This window comes from Nycticebus coucang, chromosome 8, assembly GCF_027406575.1.
Source record: "Nycticebus coucang isolate mNycCou1 chromosome 8, mNycCou1.pri, whole genome shotgun sequence".
Classification (NCBI taxonomy): domain Eukaryota; kingdom Metazoa; phylum Chordata; class Mammalia; order Primates; family Lorisidae; genus Nycticebus; species Nycticebus coucang.
Genome location: NC_069787.1, coordinates 22,839,162 through 22,858,527, shown reverse-complemented (window position 1 = coordinate 22,858,527; position 19,366 = coordinate 22,839,162). Strand labels below are relative to the sequence as shown.

General features: G+C 37.8%; 1 protein-coding gene across 3 annotated transcripts in view; it reads right to left on the bottom strand.

Moving 5' to 3' along the window:
- The window catches only part of CNTN3 (contactin 3), a 373,051-nt gene that overhangs the window by 92,884 nt on the left and 260,801 nt on the right, over nt 1–19,366 (bottom strand). For all 3 annotated transcript variants that reach the window (XM_053599702.1, XM_053599704.1, XM_053599703.1), the window contains exons 6-11: nt 14,416–14,619; nt 13,240–13,342; nt 12,527–12,711; nt 8,651–8,787; nt 7,632–7,761; nt 5,236–5,386 (exon numbers count right to left, since the gene is read on the bottom strand). In XM_053599702.1, the coding sequence (XP_053455677.1) occupies nt 5,236–5,386; nt 7,632–7,761; nt 8,651–8,787; nt 12,527–12,711; nt 13,240–13,342; nt 14,416–14,619 (910 nt within the window). The remainder of the gene's footprint in view (nt 1–5,235; nt 5,387–7,631; nt 7,762–8,650; nt 8,788–12,526; nt 12,712–13,239; nt 13,343–14,415; nt 14,620–19,366) is intronic.

The following is a 19,366-nucleotide window of genomic DNA, read 5'->3' as shown; positions in this document are numbered from 1 at the left end:
AAAATACACAAATTTATTTCCCACCCTCTTCTGCTATTAAGTGTTGTGGTCTGGGAACAATCGTCTGATCAGTAAGGTGTAGGGAAATTGCTGTATGGGACTCTGGATAAGTCTCTTCAAAGGGAGGAAGTGTCTCCTATGTCTACCTTCCTTCTTGCTGTTGCTGGGGATGTTGCTAGGAGGCTGAGGCTCACGCAGCCACTCTGAGGACGGTAGGCAGCAGGACGGCAGAGGTCGGCATCCCTGATGACTGTAGCATCCAAGCAGCCTTGAATGCCTGTCTTCAGAGTGACTAACCAACCAATGAATGCCCTACCGATAAACAAAAACCTTTTCCATCTGCTGTTACTTTCAACATTTAATCTGTAATCTAACCCTATGCTTATTGATCAGTATATTGACAAATATCAGGCAATATGCTTTCCTCACAGCACCTATGTAAGGAATGGAATTATTATCTCTATATTATGGACGAGGAAACTAAGGTTCACAGTTATTATAGTTTAACTGACCCATGACACCAAAGTAGTAAGTGACCATGTCTGAAGTCCCAGGCTAGATCCTGGAACTTACACATTTTTTCCCAGCACCATCACTGTAAAATGTGTGGGCAAATCTCTCTTTGTGTGCCTTTAGCTAAATCGCTTAATCTTTTTATCCTCTTTGTAAAATTAAGATTAAAACCTTCTGCCTACTATTTATGCACTACTGTGAGGACAAGTGGGTTTATTATTGTGCAAAGCATTGAAGTCCTTGGGGGGAATAATTACTATTTAATTTATGTATGTAATTAAAACTATTTACAAATTTTTCGATCACAAAATAAGTCAGCAGTTCAGCTGGAAAACTTAACTTACAGCACAGTCAAAATTAACTAGTATATGCTACAAATCTCTACTTGTGTAAACTGGCTTACAAAAGCAAACTCCAATTACTAATTAACCTCCCCTTCTCGAGGTCTATTCTATGAAACCCAGAATTTGGCTGGCTTGTGTGTAACCACTCTGTTCACAATTCTGCTCTGTCATCCTGCTGTGCCTGCCTTTTAATGAAGATGTCTCCTGTTAAATACAGGAGAAACATAAATTGTGCTGTCTTAATCAATTTCTATGAAAATATCTTTTAAGACTATAATCTAAAAGTAGTTTAAACTGGCTGTTTGCAATATGATTTGTGATTTTTAGAAAAGCAAATCCACATTTGTTGGCCTAGGGTTTTCTTGTTTGTTTTCCTCTTGTTTCCAAAAGCAGCAATTTGGACTATGTGATTTATTTATTTATTAGTTTTATTGTTTGGGATTCAAAGGTACAAAGAAGGTACAAGGAATTAGGTTACACTGATTGGATTTCTTGGGTAAAGTCTCTTATAATCATGTTCCACCCCCAGAGGTCACACTGTGACCTCCCATCTCCCTCTCCTTTCTCCACTTGCTGATTCCCCTACCACTCCCTTCTGTATTAGGTCACCTACTGCCTTCATATTAGAGTTGAGTACATTGGATTCTTGCTTCTCCATTCTTGTGATACTTTACTAAGAAGAATGTGTTCCACCTCCATCCAAGTTAATACAAAAGATGCAGTCTCCATCTTTTTAAATGGCTGAATAATATTCCGTGGTGTCCATATACCACAGCTTATTATTCCATTCCTGGGTTGGTGGGCATTTAGGTGGTTTTCACATTTTGGTGATTGTAAATTGCACTGTAATAAACAGTCTAGAGCAAATGTCCTCATGATAAAAGGATTTTTTTTTTTCTTCTGGGTAGATGCCTAGTAATGGGATTGTGGGATCAAATGGGAGATCTAATTTGAGTTCTTTGAGGATTCATCACACTTCCTTCCAAAAGGTTGTATTAGTTTGTAGTCCCACCATTAGTGTAAAAATGTTCCCTTCTCTCAACATCCACGCCAGCATCTGCAGCTTTGAGACTTTGCGATGTGGGCTATTCTCACTGGGGTTAGGTGATATCTCAGGGTGGTTTTGATGTGCACTTCTCTGATATTAGGGACAATGAGTATTTTTTCATATGTTTGTTAGCCATTCATCTATCTTCTTTAGAGAAGGTTCATTCATGTCGCTTGCCCAGTGATATATGGGATAGTTGGGTCTTTTTTTGTTGATTAATTTGAGTTATCTGTAGATTCTAGTTATCAAGCTTAACATACGCAAGTCCATAAACGTAATTTACCATGTCAACAGAAGCAAAAATGAAAACCATATGATACTCTCAATAAATGCAGAAAAGGCATTCGATAAAATTCAGCATCATTTTCTAATTAGAATGCTTAAGAATGGGCATAGATGGCACATTTCCTAAACTGATCAAAGCTGTCTATGACAAACGCACAGCTAGTATTGTACTGAATGGAGTAAAACTGACAGCTTTTCCACTTAGAAATGGAACTAGACATCTTCTATCACCACTACTATTTAACATAGTTCTGAAAAGTTCTAGCCAATACAATCAGGAAGGAGAAGGAAATAAAAGGCATGCAAATGGGGGCAGAGGAGCTCAAACTCTCACTCTTTGCTAATATGATCTTATATTTAAAGAATCCCAAAGACTCAACCACAAGACTCCTAGAAGTCATCAAAAAATACAGTAATGTCTCAGGATGTAAAATCAATGTCCACAAGTCAGTTGCCTTTGTATACGCCAATAACAGCCAAGATAAGAGGCTAATTAAGGACATAACTCCCTTCACCATAGCTTCAAAGAAAATGAAATACCTAGGAATATACCTAACAAAAGAGGCGAAGGACCTCTATAAAAAAAATTATGAAACCCTAAGAAAAGAAATAGCAGAAGATATTAACAAATGAAAGAACAAACCACGCAAATGGCTGGGAAGAATCAACATTGTTAAAATGTATATACTTCCCAAAGCAATCTACAGATTCAATGCAATACCCATTAAAATACCAACAACATACTTTCAAGATTTGGAAAAAAAATTATTTGTTTTGTACAGAACCAGAAAAAAAAAGAAAAAAACATATTAAGGCAATTAAGGCAATTCTTAGTAATAAAAACAATGCCAAAGTATCACCCTACCAGATTTTAGCCATAATGATCAAAACAGCATGGTACTGGCACCGAAAATAGAGACATAGACATTTGGAACTGAATAGAAAACCATGGGATGAAACTAATAGCTAATAGCCACCTGATCTTTGATAAACCAAACAAGAACATGCACTGGGGAAAAGAATTCCTACTCATTAAGTGGTGCTAGGAGAACCAGATAACCACATGTAAAAGACTGAAACTGGACCTATACCTTTCACCACTTACAAAAATTGATTCAAGATGGATAAAAGACTTAAATCTAAGGCATGAAACAATAAAAATCTTCGAAGAAAGAGTGGGGAAAACACTTGAGATATTGGCCTGGGGAAAGATTTTATGAAGAAGACTTCCATGGCAACTGTGACAACAAAAATAAACAAATGGGACTTAATTAAACTAAAATCTTCTGCACAGCTAAGGAGACAATAACCCAAGCAAACTAACACCCTTCAGAAGGGGAAAAATATTTACATATTATGAATCGGACAAAAGCTTGATAACTTGGACTAGGTGATTTCAAAAGCTCAGACTGCCTCTAAGATTCTGGGCTGCCTATACAGTATGTGAGACTCTTAAAGCTTGGTATCTTTTTTTTTTTTTTTTTGGCTAGGATGGGGTTTGAACCTGCCACCTCCAGTCTATGGGGCCAACATGCTACTCCTTTGAGCCAGAGGCACTGTCAAAGCTTGATATCTTAAAGCTAGATATCCTAGAGTCCTAGAGTCAAAGTGACACGGATTAGAATCCTGGCTGTGTGACATTACAGAAATTACATAATCCCTCTAAATTTGGGTTTTCCCATTGGCACAGAGATATTTGCAGGAGATAATTCACACAGAGCCCTGTATTAAATTTCCTATTGCTATTACAAAAAATTACCACAAACCTAGTGTGTGAATTTATTTTCTTACGTTCTTGAGGTCAGAAATCCAGGATAGGGTTCACTGGGATCAAATAAGGGAATAGAAGGGCTGTGTTCCTTCTTAATCTGGAATCATTCTGTGCCCTCTCAGGTTGCTGGGGGATTCGATTCTTTGTGGTTACAGAACTAATGTCCCTGCTTCTTTTCTTCATGGCCCCTTTCACCATCTTCAGTGCCAGCAACACCTGTCAGGGTCCCTCTCATGCCTCGTTTTTCTCCCGCCTCTTCTTTAATTATCTTTAAACATCTTTCTGACCAATCCTTCTGCTTTCTTCCTCCTATCTTGTAAGGGCTCAGGTGGTTACTTTGGGCTTCCCTAGGTAATCCAGGATAACCACCCTGTTTTAAAGTCAACTGATTAGCAACCCCAATTCCATCTTCAGCTTTAATTACCCTTTGGTATGTAATGTAACACAGTCACAGGTTTCCAGGAAAAGGGCCTGGACTCTTTGGAGCTGCCATTTTGTTTATCACAAGCTCTGAGCATAATACCTCACAATAAACACTCACCGAATAGGAATAATAAATTATAATAAATAAATAGAAATAATAGCCAGTACTGATGCTTCCTCTCTAGCAGGTCTGGATCTAAGGGCTGTATTAATAGTGTATGGATTTCATCCACACAATAATCCTCTTAACATTAGGCACAAACTATATTATCATCCCATTAACAAAGGAGGAAATGAGGCACAGAAATATTAGGTCTCTGAACCCAAGCAGTGTGGCTCAGAATCTATGCTTTTAACAAAACTCTATTCTGTCTCTTCATTTCCATTTTATCATAATGACCAGGAAACCAGGCGAGTCTTGTTATAAAGTAAATACCAGTAATGCCACGTTATTTCAGGATAAGGTAACAGCGATCTTGGTATTTCTTTGGCATGTGTTGTCATTACTTATCGACTTCTCTTCTCTATCCTGTGATGTGGGGCCTGCACCTGGGCCTGGCATTCCTTTAATGTTCTGGTTGTATCTTCCCAGGCAATTGGGGATTAAAATCCTTGCTAAAAGAAAATATTCTATATGGGAAGAAGTTAGGTAGGTATACTTCTAAAATTTTAAGACTTTAAAAATTGATTACTATCATAATGAGAGTATCACAAAACAAAATACTACTGTTTTGGTTCTTAAACACCTCACCTTCAAAGAGTTTTATTTCATTTCATTTTGGAAACCGACTTGAACATTAGCACAGAGAGTGAGAAGTAAGTAAAAGACCACCTTGTGGAGGACAAAATACCTTTCATGCTCTCGCACAATCACATCTCCTTTCTTCCAGGAGGACTGTGCCCTTGGGGAGGCTCTGGGTTTACAGTCCAAGCTAACCAGGCTGCCCACCTGCACCTGAACCAACTTTTTCATTGGATTCTTTGAGAAATCTGGAGCAGAGGCTGAAAAAGAAGAAAGACAAGAAAGAATGATTAATGGGTCTTTTAAAAAATTCTTCTATAAATTTCAAAGGCCAACTTTATAACCTTTTTTAAAGTTTGCTTTACATGCGAAGTGTCAGGGCTTTATTTACTTAGTTTACTATGCACCACACACATAAAAAAGTAATTCATGCCATTGTGTTTTCAGACAAGTTCTGAATCATGAGATAATTACTTCATACAGCAATTTTTAGCTTACTGTGAAAATTTAAAATCGCTCAATTATGAATTTATTAAACAAAAGTAAAACATTTAGCACTGAAGTTTTTTCTTTTTTTTTTTTTTCTGAGACAGAGTCTCAAGTTCTCGCCCTGGGTAGAGTGCCATGGCAACACAGCTCACAGCAACCTCAAACTCCTGGGCTTACGCGATTCTCTTGCCTCAGACTCCCAAGTAGCTGGGACTACAGGCGCCTGCCACAAGACCCAGCTATTTTTTGGTTGTAGTTGTCATTGTTGTTTGGCAGGCCCGGACTGGATTTGAACCCACCAGCTCCGGTGTATGTGGCTGGAGCCCTACCACTGAGCTATAGGCACCGAGCCAGCACTGAAAGTTTTTAAAAGTTAGTTTCATGAAGACAGGAATTAAGTTTCTCCTGTTGACCTCTAGGACACAGCACTTTGGCACAGTGCCTGGTATTCAACAGACGCTCAGTAAATGCTTTTGGAATGGAGAATGAGCATTGAATTAATATTCTCATTCATAAAATGTATCAAGTTCTATTATAAAATTTTCATATTGTGAATCTGAATTTTTAAGCTAGGAAGAAGTACTAGAATGTACTGATTACATTAAGTGTTATGTTATTGTACTAAATATTACAGTATGTAGAAAGCATGTTTGCCAATAACGAACGGGATGTCAATCCTGAAACAACATCTGACATTCCCGATACATAATCATGTGTCACTTGAATGAAATTATATGTTAATCAGAAAATCACTCTTCCTTTCACTGTAACTGTGGAAGAAAGAATAAGAACCTAGTGCATTTCCCAAGTATCTAATGCTGTGCCTTATGGCAAACCCTAGTGAATATAATTCTTTTTTTTTTGATCAGTGGAGATGTTAAGGTGAATCATCTTAAATGATTATGTATATGATTGTGGTAAAGAAGACTTTTTTTCCAGAGGTTGTGGGCTTTAAAAATTAAGATTCTAAAAGAAAAATTTTTACTGAAACAAAAGAAAAATCTGTTTACATTTACACAAAATATAATTTTTTACATATCTCATTTTTTCCTACACCACATCCCCACACAGGATGTTGAGAAGGAATCCATGCACTCTAAAGATAAGTGAATTACAGCTCCGTAGGTTAATTCACTACAAGAGTACGGCAGTGTTTCAACTTAAGACTTACATGCATATCCCCCTTTCTGGTTATAATACGCTACTTCCGTCATGGATAACAATAGCCAGATTGCAGCTAAAGATTTACCCCAGGCATCAGCCCTCTTTGTACATACAGAGGATGCATTTCTAACCTCTAGGCACCAGAGATGAGAAACCTTCTTCTTTTCTTTTTTTTATTGTTGGGGATTCATTGAGGGGAGAAACCTACTTTCTATTAAATTGGGGTTTTTCAACCTCTCTTGACACTTGATTTGTTTTGTTTTCGTTTGTTTTTGAGACAGAGTCTCACTTGGTCACCCTCAGTAGAGGCCATGGCACCATCTTAGCTCACAGCACCTTCAAACTCTTGGGCTTAAGTGATCCTCGTGCCTCAGCCTCACAAGTAGCTGGGACTATAGGTTCCTGTCACAATGCCCAGCTAATTTTTTAGAGGTGGGGTCTTGCTCTTTCTCAGGCTGATCTCAAATTCTAATGAGTTTAAGCAATCTACCCTCCATGGTCTCCCAGAGTGTTTACAAGTACAGGCGTGAGCCATCACACCCAGCTACTAAAATTAGTTATTCTTTTAAAAGGCATTGTTTAGTGAGTATCAATGCCTATTGGAGTTGGATAGGATATTTTGGGCCAAGGTGTTTTTTTTTTTTTTTTCTTTTTTTAGTTCTACCTTTGGGCCTTATTTCTGGTTATAATTTTGAGGTGTTTTTGGAAATTGTTAAAACGTACACCTGATTAGAATCTCCAAATGATCATGTTGTAATACTACTATAGCAGAATCCAATATGAAAAGTAAGTTATGCTTACAATGGAGGATTTAAAGAAAGAAAAAAAAGAGAGAACAGAGAAAAGTCTTACCAACGACCTTGAGCTCAGCACTGGAATAGACAAGGCCATGTTTGTTTTCTGCTATACACTGGAACATCCCAGAATCACTCACATTTAGGTTTGATATTGTAAGTGCACCATTTTCTATCAGTATTCTCTCCTAGATGATAAAAAAAAGTCTTGCATATAAGCAATTACACCATTTTAAAAGAAAAATGACCACTTTTAACTATCACTTTCATTATATACAAATCTTCTGTATTTTTCTCACAGTATTAGATAGTCTGATTTGAAATTTAACCTGTTCTTTACTTGAAATGTGAAAGACTAATTAAACATAGTATCTACACAACTGGAAATATGAATAAACATTCTTTAGTCCAAAAGTATACTAGTAAAAGAAACAACAAAGCAAGTGCTAGAATAGGGTTACCATGTCATTTTTCCCCCCAAAGGTTAATGGACCATGAGGTTGACTTCTATATTACCAATTGGAAAGGTTTTCAACTTTTTTCAAATCATGCGAGTTAAAAACATTATGAATTCTAGGCATGAAAAAGGGTTCTGAGAAACACACTTACTTACCAGAGCGTTTAGTAGTATGAAATGTTATGTATAGAAATTTGAAAGAGCATAATTGACAGCACACAAAAAGGGCAAAAGAATTACAAGGATTGAGAAGAAAAATGATGGAGAAAATAAATACTCATGCAACAAGGTAACTAATAGATATATTTATTCTACAGAGGCCATGCAAAGTTGTCAAACAGAAAAAGGAAATTACATTCTATGTTTGATTAAAGTTAGGCCTTCTCTAATTGTAATTCCAAAAAAATTAGCATATTATTTTTCCCACAATCACCTTTGTTCAATGAAATGCATTGGAAGACTGGGTACATGATTTCATATTTTTTCCTCCTTGCAGTACTTCTTAGGGGTAAATAAAAGTGTGCAAACTCAACTGTTTACTCTGGTACTAGGTACTACAGAAGGCATTTTCTTACACCAAGTGGGAAGGGACAGGCCATTAAGCAGGTGCATTACCTTACCTCTAGCACCAGGGCCTCTCCGTTTTTTAACCACCGGTAGGATGGTTTGGGCTTTCCACTTGCTCGGCATTCCCAGTAAAGACTGTCCTCAACAGCTATTTCCATATCCTTTATAAGCTGAACCCAATGAGGCTTTGCTTCAGTGAAAGAGGAGAGAAAACGAAGAAGAAAAGAAATTCAAACCCTCAGCAAATAAAACATATTTATTACCTTATCTAGGTAAATATAAACGGACATAAGACTGGAAGACATTAAAGTGAGGGGAGAGGCTAGAATTATATTTTATTCACTAAGTATTTACTGAGTGGATGCATGAAACATTTCTATATTTGAGGATGGATGTTGCAATCTGTCATTTCCTAAGCCAAATTCATTATGCTGTCTCTATTTTAAATAGTCTGGGAACTGCAGTCTATCCTTCAGATGTCAGTCGATAGGAATGCAGGTACACAGAACTGATTTCCTTTCCAAGCGTATTTTTGAATCATGAACCACAACTGATGACACCTTAATAAGTGAATAACAGCACATATTGCTCTTAATTATGAACTAAAAATTAACATCCATAGAAGAGAAAGCTTCTATCTCTGAGGAAAGAATACTTCCTTCATGTTACAAATAACTCTTCATTAAATACAAACCAGTTATTGTCTTATGAACCTCTGAGTGAATTAAAATGAAAGGAGAAAGGATAAATTGGTTCAACTTGAATCATATGTTGTTTTTCTTTTTTTTTTTTTTTACCAGAAAAGCAACTGATGCAATTTTAAATTACATATGCAAATTAGTTGGAACAAATGGATTTCTCATTTTCAGTTAAGTTTTAGAAAGTATTTGCAAAATTCTCTTACAGATGAAAACACCATACCACTCACAGTGACAGTCACTCAATATACAGAGCGTGTCTGGCCAAGTCTCATCTGTGTTTCAGATTCAGAGCTGGGAGGTGAGATTTCTTACTGGGTTCACATTGCATTATGCATGTGGTGTGTACTGTGGGATTTACATCTGCATCCTCCATATGGAGAAACAGTTTATCTATTTCTATTTAATTGCAACCACGGGAAGATTTGTCTTTCCATTTCTATCTCATAAAATTGCTTTTTATAAATGAAATTGAAAGGAAACTATGGCTATTTAGCTTTTACAAAAAAACCTACAGGTCTAAGTTTTATCTTATTTTGGCTTCATTCTACCCAAACTACTTGCCCAGTATGAAGTGTAGTTCAGCATCAAATCACTTCTCTTTGTTTCATATTAAAACCTATTTTCTTCTTTCAGGAATGACCAGGCTGAGCTGGAATATGACTGTGAATAGACTCACACATGAGTCTTTGACTGAGACCTGAGTTTCTGGAAAAATTTCCATTGGCTTTCCAAACTAATATTCTTCTTCTACAAATAGGAGGATAATATGCTAGACTAAACCAATTCTGAGATTATAACCCTCACATTAATCGTGATTTCCCCTCCTATATGAAATCCAAATATTCTATCAGACCATTTTTACATGACATATTAGAGCAGATAACCATAGTAATGTAAAACATTTATTAAATGTACTTATCTTAAGCCGGAATTGTAAGTCCACTTTCATGAAATGCTCTGTTACTAATTTCGAACTTATGTCATACGTATGTATCATATTATCTACACAATGGACAAAAGCAAAATCTACCGCTTTTACTAAGTATAGCAGATGCTGTTGGTTTTCTTTTGTGTGTTCATTTCTTCTCATCCTTAGTCCTAAAATAATCCCTATTTTTCATATAGTTATCTTCACTTTTATCACTTCCCATTGTCCATAAAATCCACTGAATCATGACTTTATTCTCTGTTTCAAAGAAAGGCTCTTAAACTGGCCGGGCGCAGTGGCTCCAGCCTGTAATCCTAGCACAGTGGGGAGGCCAAGGCAATAGACTGCTTAACTTCAGGAATTTGAGACCAGCCTGAGTGGGAGTGAGACCCTGTCTCTACTGAAAATAGAAAAATTAGCCAGGCCTGGGGGATCGTGGGAAGGCTGAGATAAGAGGATTACTGGAACCCAGGAGTTTGAGGTATTATAATGGCTCTCTAGGGCAAAAAAAGTGAGACTAGTTTTTTTTTGTTTTTTTTCCTAAAGGCTCTTAAATTATTTAATCCAGTTTCTCCTTGTCAGTGACTGGTTTAGCAATGAATACAGAGCCAGTGAAATATCAGAATAGGATTGCCAGATATTTTGGAGATACAAAGAATGAATAACAACTGATGTGCTGGTCACGGCTGGCAGCTGTTTTGTGATCATAATGGAAACTAATATGAAGAGAAAGGGAAAAATCAGATAAGGGTAGAAAAATAAATCACAGAGAAACTGAGGCAGGCCCTGAAGTTAAAATACTTGAATGACAATATAGCTTTGGATTTTTCATTATATGAAGGATACAATTGTTTATTATTTATGCAGAGTTGCTCTTACACAGAGTTAAAACATTTCTACTGAAACATTAAAACAGTCAGAATACCCTGCATTTTCCTTCTAACCCTGCATTAGCCAGTGGGTGCTCAGAGAAAAGTAAGCCAGGGCATGAAAAAAGGTTTACCTGTTTTGTGGGGGCCTTCTGGCTATACAGCCATAGCTCATATCCCTATTTCCACATCCTCCAACGAACCCACAGACCTGACACCTGGGTAACTTCTGGACTCTATATTCTGAACTAACATGTAATAAGATGGGAAAGTTACAAAGCAGAATGGTTCATGCTATTAAACCATGCTTCCATTTTGTTGTCAACAGATCCCAAAATTACATATCTATACACACACACACACACATATATATATACTGTGTGTGTGTGTATATATATATATATATATATATGTATGTCATAGAACAGTATAATAAGTGTTCATCTTGTCACCGGTAAGATACCTGCAGTCTTCAAACTTCAAATTTTCCAGGTGGTGGTCATAATAAGCCTTGTAATTTTAATATTTGTCTTTGCAAATGTTTTCTTCCCTATAACATGTATACATTGGAAAATGTTTCAATTTTTAGTTTCCAATATAAACCGTATATAATGCAATTTGCCTTTCACAAAAGTGGTCAATCCCCACCAGTTTTATGAATTTATAATAATTCTAGTGATTAAACTGCAAATACATACGCTTGCTGAGCTTACGTCTCCATATATTTAACAGGCCCATTTCCCAAAAACGTATTTACTCTTTATAAACCAAGTTGTAATCAAAAGTCTAGCTTTTTTAAATCAAAGGGACTTGAAAACAAAGTTTGAAAAAAAAGAGACAATGTAGTTGTCCTATAAATAGACTCTAAATAAAGGCAACATTATTATTTCCTTACCCAAACTGAGCAGTACATCAAATAAATGTTACTACAAATTAAAGTCAACAAACAGGAGACAGATACATTATGGGAAGAGCTAGAATATTAACACTAAAACGCTAAACCAGAGTCTGAGTTTATGTGGTTTGGGTAATATAGTAATGGCAACTTTTCTCAATAGATGTTTTTTTCTGCTTACTAATGCTAATAAAGAGAGATACAAAACCATCCTTTCTGGAGGAGAAGACAGAAGACAGATCTTTCTATAATGTGCTGAAGTGTGTGAAATGTTACTCTTAGGAAAATATAAGAAATATTTCAGTATCATAGAAACCGTTTTTAAATGCAAAAGGAATGTATTACATCTCCAACTTTATTATAAAATTTTATTTGAGTTTCATTTCTCCGATGATACATGTTTACCATTTAATGAGATGTATATCAGAACATGTTGAACACTGGGACTCTGCTATGGACCCTCCCGCTCCTCAGCAACCTTTTATCGATGAGACAGCACAACCTAAAGTTCCAAACTCTCCCACAGAGATGCTCACCATAGTAAGTGAGACGCCCCCTGGCGACGTTTTTTCCTCGGGAATTCTCAGCAATGCATTCATAGGAACCTGCGTCTTCCTGTTGGAAGTTGGGGATTTCCAGCATCCCGTTGAACTTCCTTAATTTGATTTTGCTGGAAAATGGCAGTCCATCACTTCTTCTCCAATTAATCTGAGGTATGGGACTAATAAGAAAATCATCAGTTATTTTCTGCTATCACAGGATGCTTCTGTAGTTGAGAAAACAAAGCTTTTATGAAGGTAAGGAAAAAAGGCACAGGTTTTCAAAGGCAGAAGATCCCTTCTACTGGTTGGTTATGTATGTAAACCTGATGAGAACATTTTATCCTTTAAGTTGATATTTTAATAAAATGAATTGTTTTTCCTGAGTCAATTCATGACTTAGAGAAAAAAGCCTAACCCATATCCACTGTATAAATTATAACAAATACACAAGAAAAAAAAACTCACAAAACTCACAATTTAGTTTATTAAATTAGGGAGGCACAGTTATTTTTTCCAATTCTCTTTAAATACAGTTTCAAATTAAATTTTATGTGTGCATTTTTACTGTATTTTATTTTTTTCCTTTGTTTCAAATGAAAGTAAATTTCAGAAAATAATAACAGGAGAGGAGTCTGTCAAAAACCACCCTGTTCTCTTATAGCAACCTAATACTTCAGCAGATAGGACTAAAATGTTATAGAACTTACTTTCCAAGAGCAAAACATTCCAATTTCACAGTTGAGCCTTTAGCTGCTGGAAGAGTTTCTGGAAACTGAACTTCTATTTTGGGTTCATATTCACCCATCACACCTGTAAATCCACAATACAAAGATAATAGTTTCAATATTTCCTTTGGCACTGTCTCTTTTTTCTTAAATAAAACTTTCTTTTGCTCACTTTGAACTAGTTCTCCTAGTGACTGAAATTACCTACGACTGCTCACTCAGTTCAAAAGTGCAACATGAACACACATTAAAAATTTTTGGATTTGCTGATTCATAAATTACCATTTAATAGAGTAGTTCCAAGAAAACCACTGCCTTTTACATCATAGAAAATGAGAGGCTTTTGAAATTCTTCATTTAATTTAGACATTTCTAGTCAAACGGAAATATATAACATATTATGACTTCCTGAAATTTCCTAAAGAACAAAAATTATGGCAGAGAATTTACTTAATGGTACTCTGATAGCAGAGATACCAATCTCAAACATTAAATGGCTCCCTGGAGTCGAGAAACAGTGACTTAATAAATGGGAAAGGTCAAATTCAATTATAACTGACTGGAAAAAGTGCTTCAGTACTTTGTGGTCATGGCATTATGCTATATCAGATGTGGTTTTGTGTAAGTGGGTCAACAACTCAGGCTTACAAATCTGCTTCCTCTGCAGGTCATAAATTCCTCTTAAACAGCCATCAAGGTGTTGATGAAACAGGTGTTTTTCTTTAATTATTTTTTTAAGTGATGCTTTTTAGCTTAGAACAAAATATCCAGAGCCCTGAAAACCCTTAAGCTGGTAAAAGTCAGTGACTTCGTGGAAATGCAACCTCAGTCCCAGCCTCAGAAAGCTCTCATGGTTGGTCTAATGCTTTGCTGTCATTGTTTTGAAATTATTTAATAATTTTTGAACAAGTAACTGCTCATTTACATCTCTCGCTGATCCCTGTAAATTCTGAAGCTAGTCCTGGGTAAGGGTCAGGAACAAGGACCTGCAGTTCATGAAATGATTTTCAACGCCATACTCAGAATATTTTTTACTCTCAAAAGATGAAGTGATTAATCCTTTAAGATACACTTCTTGATTTTTCCCATTTATTTTTGCTTAAATTAACAGCATCGTTTCTACTCAGAATATATTTCCTACTTGGGAATATTTCATACCATCAGAACGCAGCACCAGAGGAGTGGGCGAGCCCAGCACTCTGGCATTGGTCACTGTACTTGTCACCACACACGTATAATTTCCCACATCGGAGGGCTCCACCTTCGATATGTAGAGGTGTCCTGTCTCTTGAGAGACAAATCTCCGACTATCTTCCTCAACAAACGATGGGTATTCATTGAAGATCCAAGCATATGATAGTTCTAATAACATCGTGGAAGAGAGAAAAAACAATTCCATTTTTAAAAGAAAGTTTTCTGTAGCAAATTAGAACTATACAAAATCACTACACGGAATCAAAGGGGGCTGCATGCTTCTGCTGCGGATCATGAAGAGAAGCAGTTATGTGAAATGATCTGTCTTCGTTCTTTATTACTATGGAGAACGCCGGTTGTTGATTGGCATTGCTGTGGGAACAACGTTATTACTGTCATCATTCTGCTCCAGACACCTCTGACAAACCTCTCTGGCTGGAGTCTTGCTCGCTTTTAATTTGTATCTTCACCCTGCACATTCTGTGATCTTTCAAAAGTACAAACCCAATCATATCAGTTCCTGACAGCAAACTTTCCACAACCTTTTAACTTCTCAGGAATAATGTAAATTTGCTTAAAGTGAACATTAGAACCTCCAAAGGTAAGTGGTCAGGGGTGGGAACCCGAGGCCTTAGGACCAGATGTGGCCTTCTGGATCCCCAAGTCTGACCTGTGGGCTGACTGCAAATTTTACAGAAAAAATATTTTTAATAAAGGGATTTGTTCTGTGAAGTTTGGATTTGGTTGTGGGGCTATATCTGGGGATCTGGAGGATCACAGATAGTCTTACTAAGCCTCTGATTAAACCCTTAGCATCTCAAACCCCAGGCAATTTCTTGGACCTGAGACTTTACGCACTGCTCCTGGGGCCTACAGCTCTCTTTGTGTCTGTCCTCATTTTTGCCATCTCTCCTTTTCAACAACCAAACCCCATTCTTCTAGATAACTTGCAAATGGTTTTCAAATCTTGGTTCCAACATAAGGAATAATCAATCACCTCCTCAGAGAAATCTTCCTTAATCTTCCTTCTCTGGGTTGATATTCCTATACAGAACAACTCTACACTTATTTCTACTAAAGCAGGTATCACTCAGTATATAATAATCCATTTATAGTAGAACCTCCATAGTTGACCACCTCCTTAAGCTGACCTAATTTTCATAGACCAGACATGTACCACATGTAGGTATCAGTACAGTAGGCCTGGTTCCTTATGCTGACCTTGGGTGGTCAACTCACAGAGGTTCTACTGGACTTATCTGTCCTCCCACTACTTGGTAAACAAGAGCTGTTCACTTTTCTTTCATCTGCCCTTCCTCCCCTCAAACTGGCAAAATGAAGCATCCAAAGGCATTTATAACTCAATAAATATTTACTGAGTTAGTTAAGAATAAAATTATGCCATTAACTATTTCTATTATAAAGTCCAATATGAGAGTTTTCTTGAACTTTAAGGCCAAGGAAAATCAACTTTCCCTAAAGGAACTATTTTTCTTCTTTTTTGTGATAATGAGGGCTAAGTACCATGCTGCTTTGTTCTAGACATCTAACTGGTTCAGGGCCAAGTGGCTGTTTAAGCACAGTTACCGTGGCTGGCTTTGCTGGCGCACTTCTTTCCTTATTCCTGCCTTCTCTTACAATTGCATTAATTTTATTGCATTGATTCATGACTGCAATGCTTTTCCAAAAGAACTTTAATAAAACACAAGAAATCAAAATAAGTGTATTATACAACAAGGCCAACAGTATTTAAGGCATAACCCCAATGGTGAAGGGTCTTTCTATGTGCAAAGGGAACAGTCAATTGATATACAAATAACAATGAGATAACATATAAGGGCTGAAAGAGAGTTGCCATGGGTTGCAGAGAAAGGACAGGTGATATTTTTTCAAGACTGAAGAACAGGCCTTAAGGGACAGGAGAACTCTCTGATAAACAGCATAGAATGCAAAACACGGGAAAGGCCTTCAGAGGAGAGGGCATGCTAAGTACCTGGTGGAACTCTCAAGGCAAGTGCAAATGATAGATGTTTCCAAAGATTAGCAAGTCCACTGCAAATTGTACAGACATTCAGAAATGTCATTTTTAATTTTTATCTCAAACTGATCTTTAAATCATTCTATCCTATCAGCAGTGTTTCACAAAATTCCATTCAGTCCTGTGATAAGTTGTGAAATCTAAAGTTGTTAGTAGGACCGTATGAAAAAAAAATGTGTCTTAATCATCCACTCTGCTGCTAGCCTCATGCCAACTCTGATGATGCTTTTCCCTTGCAATTGAAATAATACCATCAGAATTTACTTACCATAAAAATCTGCATTTGCCATAAACATTAATTGTATAATGCAAAGTAAAATATATATCAAACAAGCATTCTTTGGAGATTTTTTCAAGATCATTCTGTGTACCATGATAAATAAAAAAAGCTGTAATAAAAATGATAATTTTATGTACTCAAACAAGCTAGACTTTACAAAACCTTCCACAACCTCTTGCGTAAATCACAAGCACATTATACCAAAATGACTTGGCCGGTGAGCTTTCTATTAACAATGCTGTATGAATATTAGGAATATGAAACATTTTTTATTAGAGAACCAAGAAGTTTTACCAATCAAAGCCATAAATTTAAACAATGAAGTAGTGAAACTCTGCTTTGAAAAAGTAATATATGATGAATGACATCCCTCCTCCAGCCATATTCCTTCCTGGGTCACTTAAAGTATAAGACCAGTCAATTTAACATGAAATATGTCACTCTGGTATTTACCTGGAGGTACATTAATACACATACTACTGACACTTAAGGGTTTATTTCTAGTTCTATTGTAAAATTCTATTAGGAAGGACATTTAATCCTCTGCATAGACATTTTCCAGTAGAAATCCTGTCAAACAAAATTGCAGTTAGGCAAAATTGTAAAAGTAACTTGGGCTATTTCCTGTGGCGCCGACTGGGAAATCTGACCTACTTTAAAACAAGACATTTAAAAGTGTAGGAAAACTTGCCTGATATCATTCAAGATTTCTATCATTGTCTCATACAATCGGGAAGAGAATTTTGCTCTGGTGCTTACGGACAGCACCACTTTGGCAGAAGGCCTGGGACGCGGGACGTATTCAACAGTCTACAGCAGCGTGGGCAATGGAAGATAACTTAAGGTCAAAGACCAAGTCATCAACAGTCAGGCCTGAGGAGTTTGTACTATAAAGCAAACAGCATCTATCAGCAAATCTAACGTTTCAGTGTGCTGTTTTGTAAGTTGTTGCTTTGGAGGGAGGGGCACATCATGATACATGGTAAGTTTTTTTTTTTCTTTAGACTATGAATATCGCCTAATCCATTCTGATTATTAATAAGTCTGACATGTGAGATCTTAAAAGAACAATGACCAGTGAGAGTAAAAACTAGCCACTCATATCTCAGGACTGGTTGTAGGCCAGAGGTTGACAGACTGTGAATAGGGATCAAGCCCAGCCTCTTGTCTGCTTTGGGAACCAAGTCTTTTAGAGGAAACTCCCACCCATTAGGTCGCTCTTGTGTGTGGCTGTTTTCATGTACAAGAGGAGAGTTGGTGAGCTGTGCAGGAGACTGTATAGTCTGTAAAGCTTGCCATATGTATCTGAACCTTCAAAGACAAAGTTTGCTAAGTTCTGTCCTAAGTCAGCATTCTCTACAGACCAAATGATGTGTTTGGCAATGCCTTAATCGTCTTATTTGATCCGTACTGCTCCCTTCCTTTAGGGCTCTCACAAGGTCCTAACTTCCACCTGGTTTCACAAAGCCCTGCGGTTCCGAGACTTTGGCACTGCTCGACCCTCTCTCCGTTGTGGCCGCCAGCTTTAGTGAGCACACACGAGCCATTTCCTCATGCAACAGAAGCTTCCAAAAGACCCTGCGACTTCCTGATGCCTGCCCCACTATTTTTGGTTCTATCGTTTCCTTTTAGAGCAGCAGTGTTTTCCCTGGATGCCAGCATCTCCATCACACTCGGACTCTGCAAGGCACTGCCACACTCTGTGTTTGCCTTTCAGAGTGAGGAGCCAGGGAAGCTCCTTTCCTAACTGGTGCTCCCATCACATTCCTGGACCAGGGCTGCTGCCATTAATGTGGCCCTGTCCTCCAGGAGAAGCGTCTTCCTCTGTATTTGTTAAATATGTGATGAGCACTTCTTAGAAGCTATATTGTATTTTCTCTTACATTGTGTAATATTCCTTTTTCTCAAGAAGAGCATATTTGAGAGGAGGCGGAGCAAGATGGCAGCTGAGTAACAGCTTCCTTGCATCTGGGCACCGTGAGTCGGGGGAGATAGGACTCCAGGCATCTCTGGCTGGTGGGAACTGCCTATCATCACTCCGATGAGGCTACAGGGAGTCAGCGAGAGACTTCTGGACCCCAAGAGGAGGACTAAAACAGTGGAAAACCGGCAAGTGGTCGCGTGTGTTCAATCCGTCTAAACCCGCCCACAACTGTAAGTTCAGTAGCAGCGAGACTGCAAACCAGAAAGGCCTTACCTGTGAACTGTTTTGATGTCCTTGGACTTGGCACTGAGTTGAACTGCCTTGGGGAAGGCCTGAGCGGGAGTGCGGAGAACTTTGGCCGTTGTCTAGGGACCCAGTCTGAGCCGCTGAGCCAGACGGAGCTAATAGTGTTTGGCGGTGGGTCACACGGATCCATTGTCAGTGATCTGCCCCGGCAAGCTCCGCCCTCAGGGTCGCAGAGCTAGAAATGGGTGGGAGCTGGTAACCCAGCAACCAAGTAGCCTAAGGGTGGGGTCTGAGCCGCCTTGCAGCCCTAACCCTCAGGGGCAGAGTGAGACCGGTTTTGGCACCCTGGGTAAGTGGATAGCCACTTCAGCAGTGATTCCAGCAAGAAAGCTGGGAAAGCTTCTGCTCAGCAAGTTTATAAGTTCAA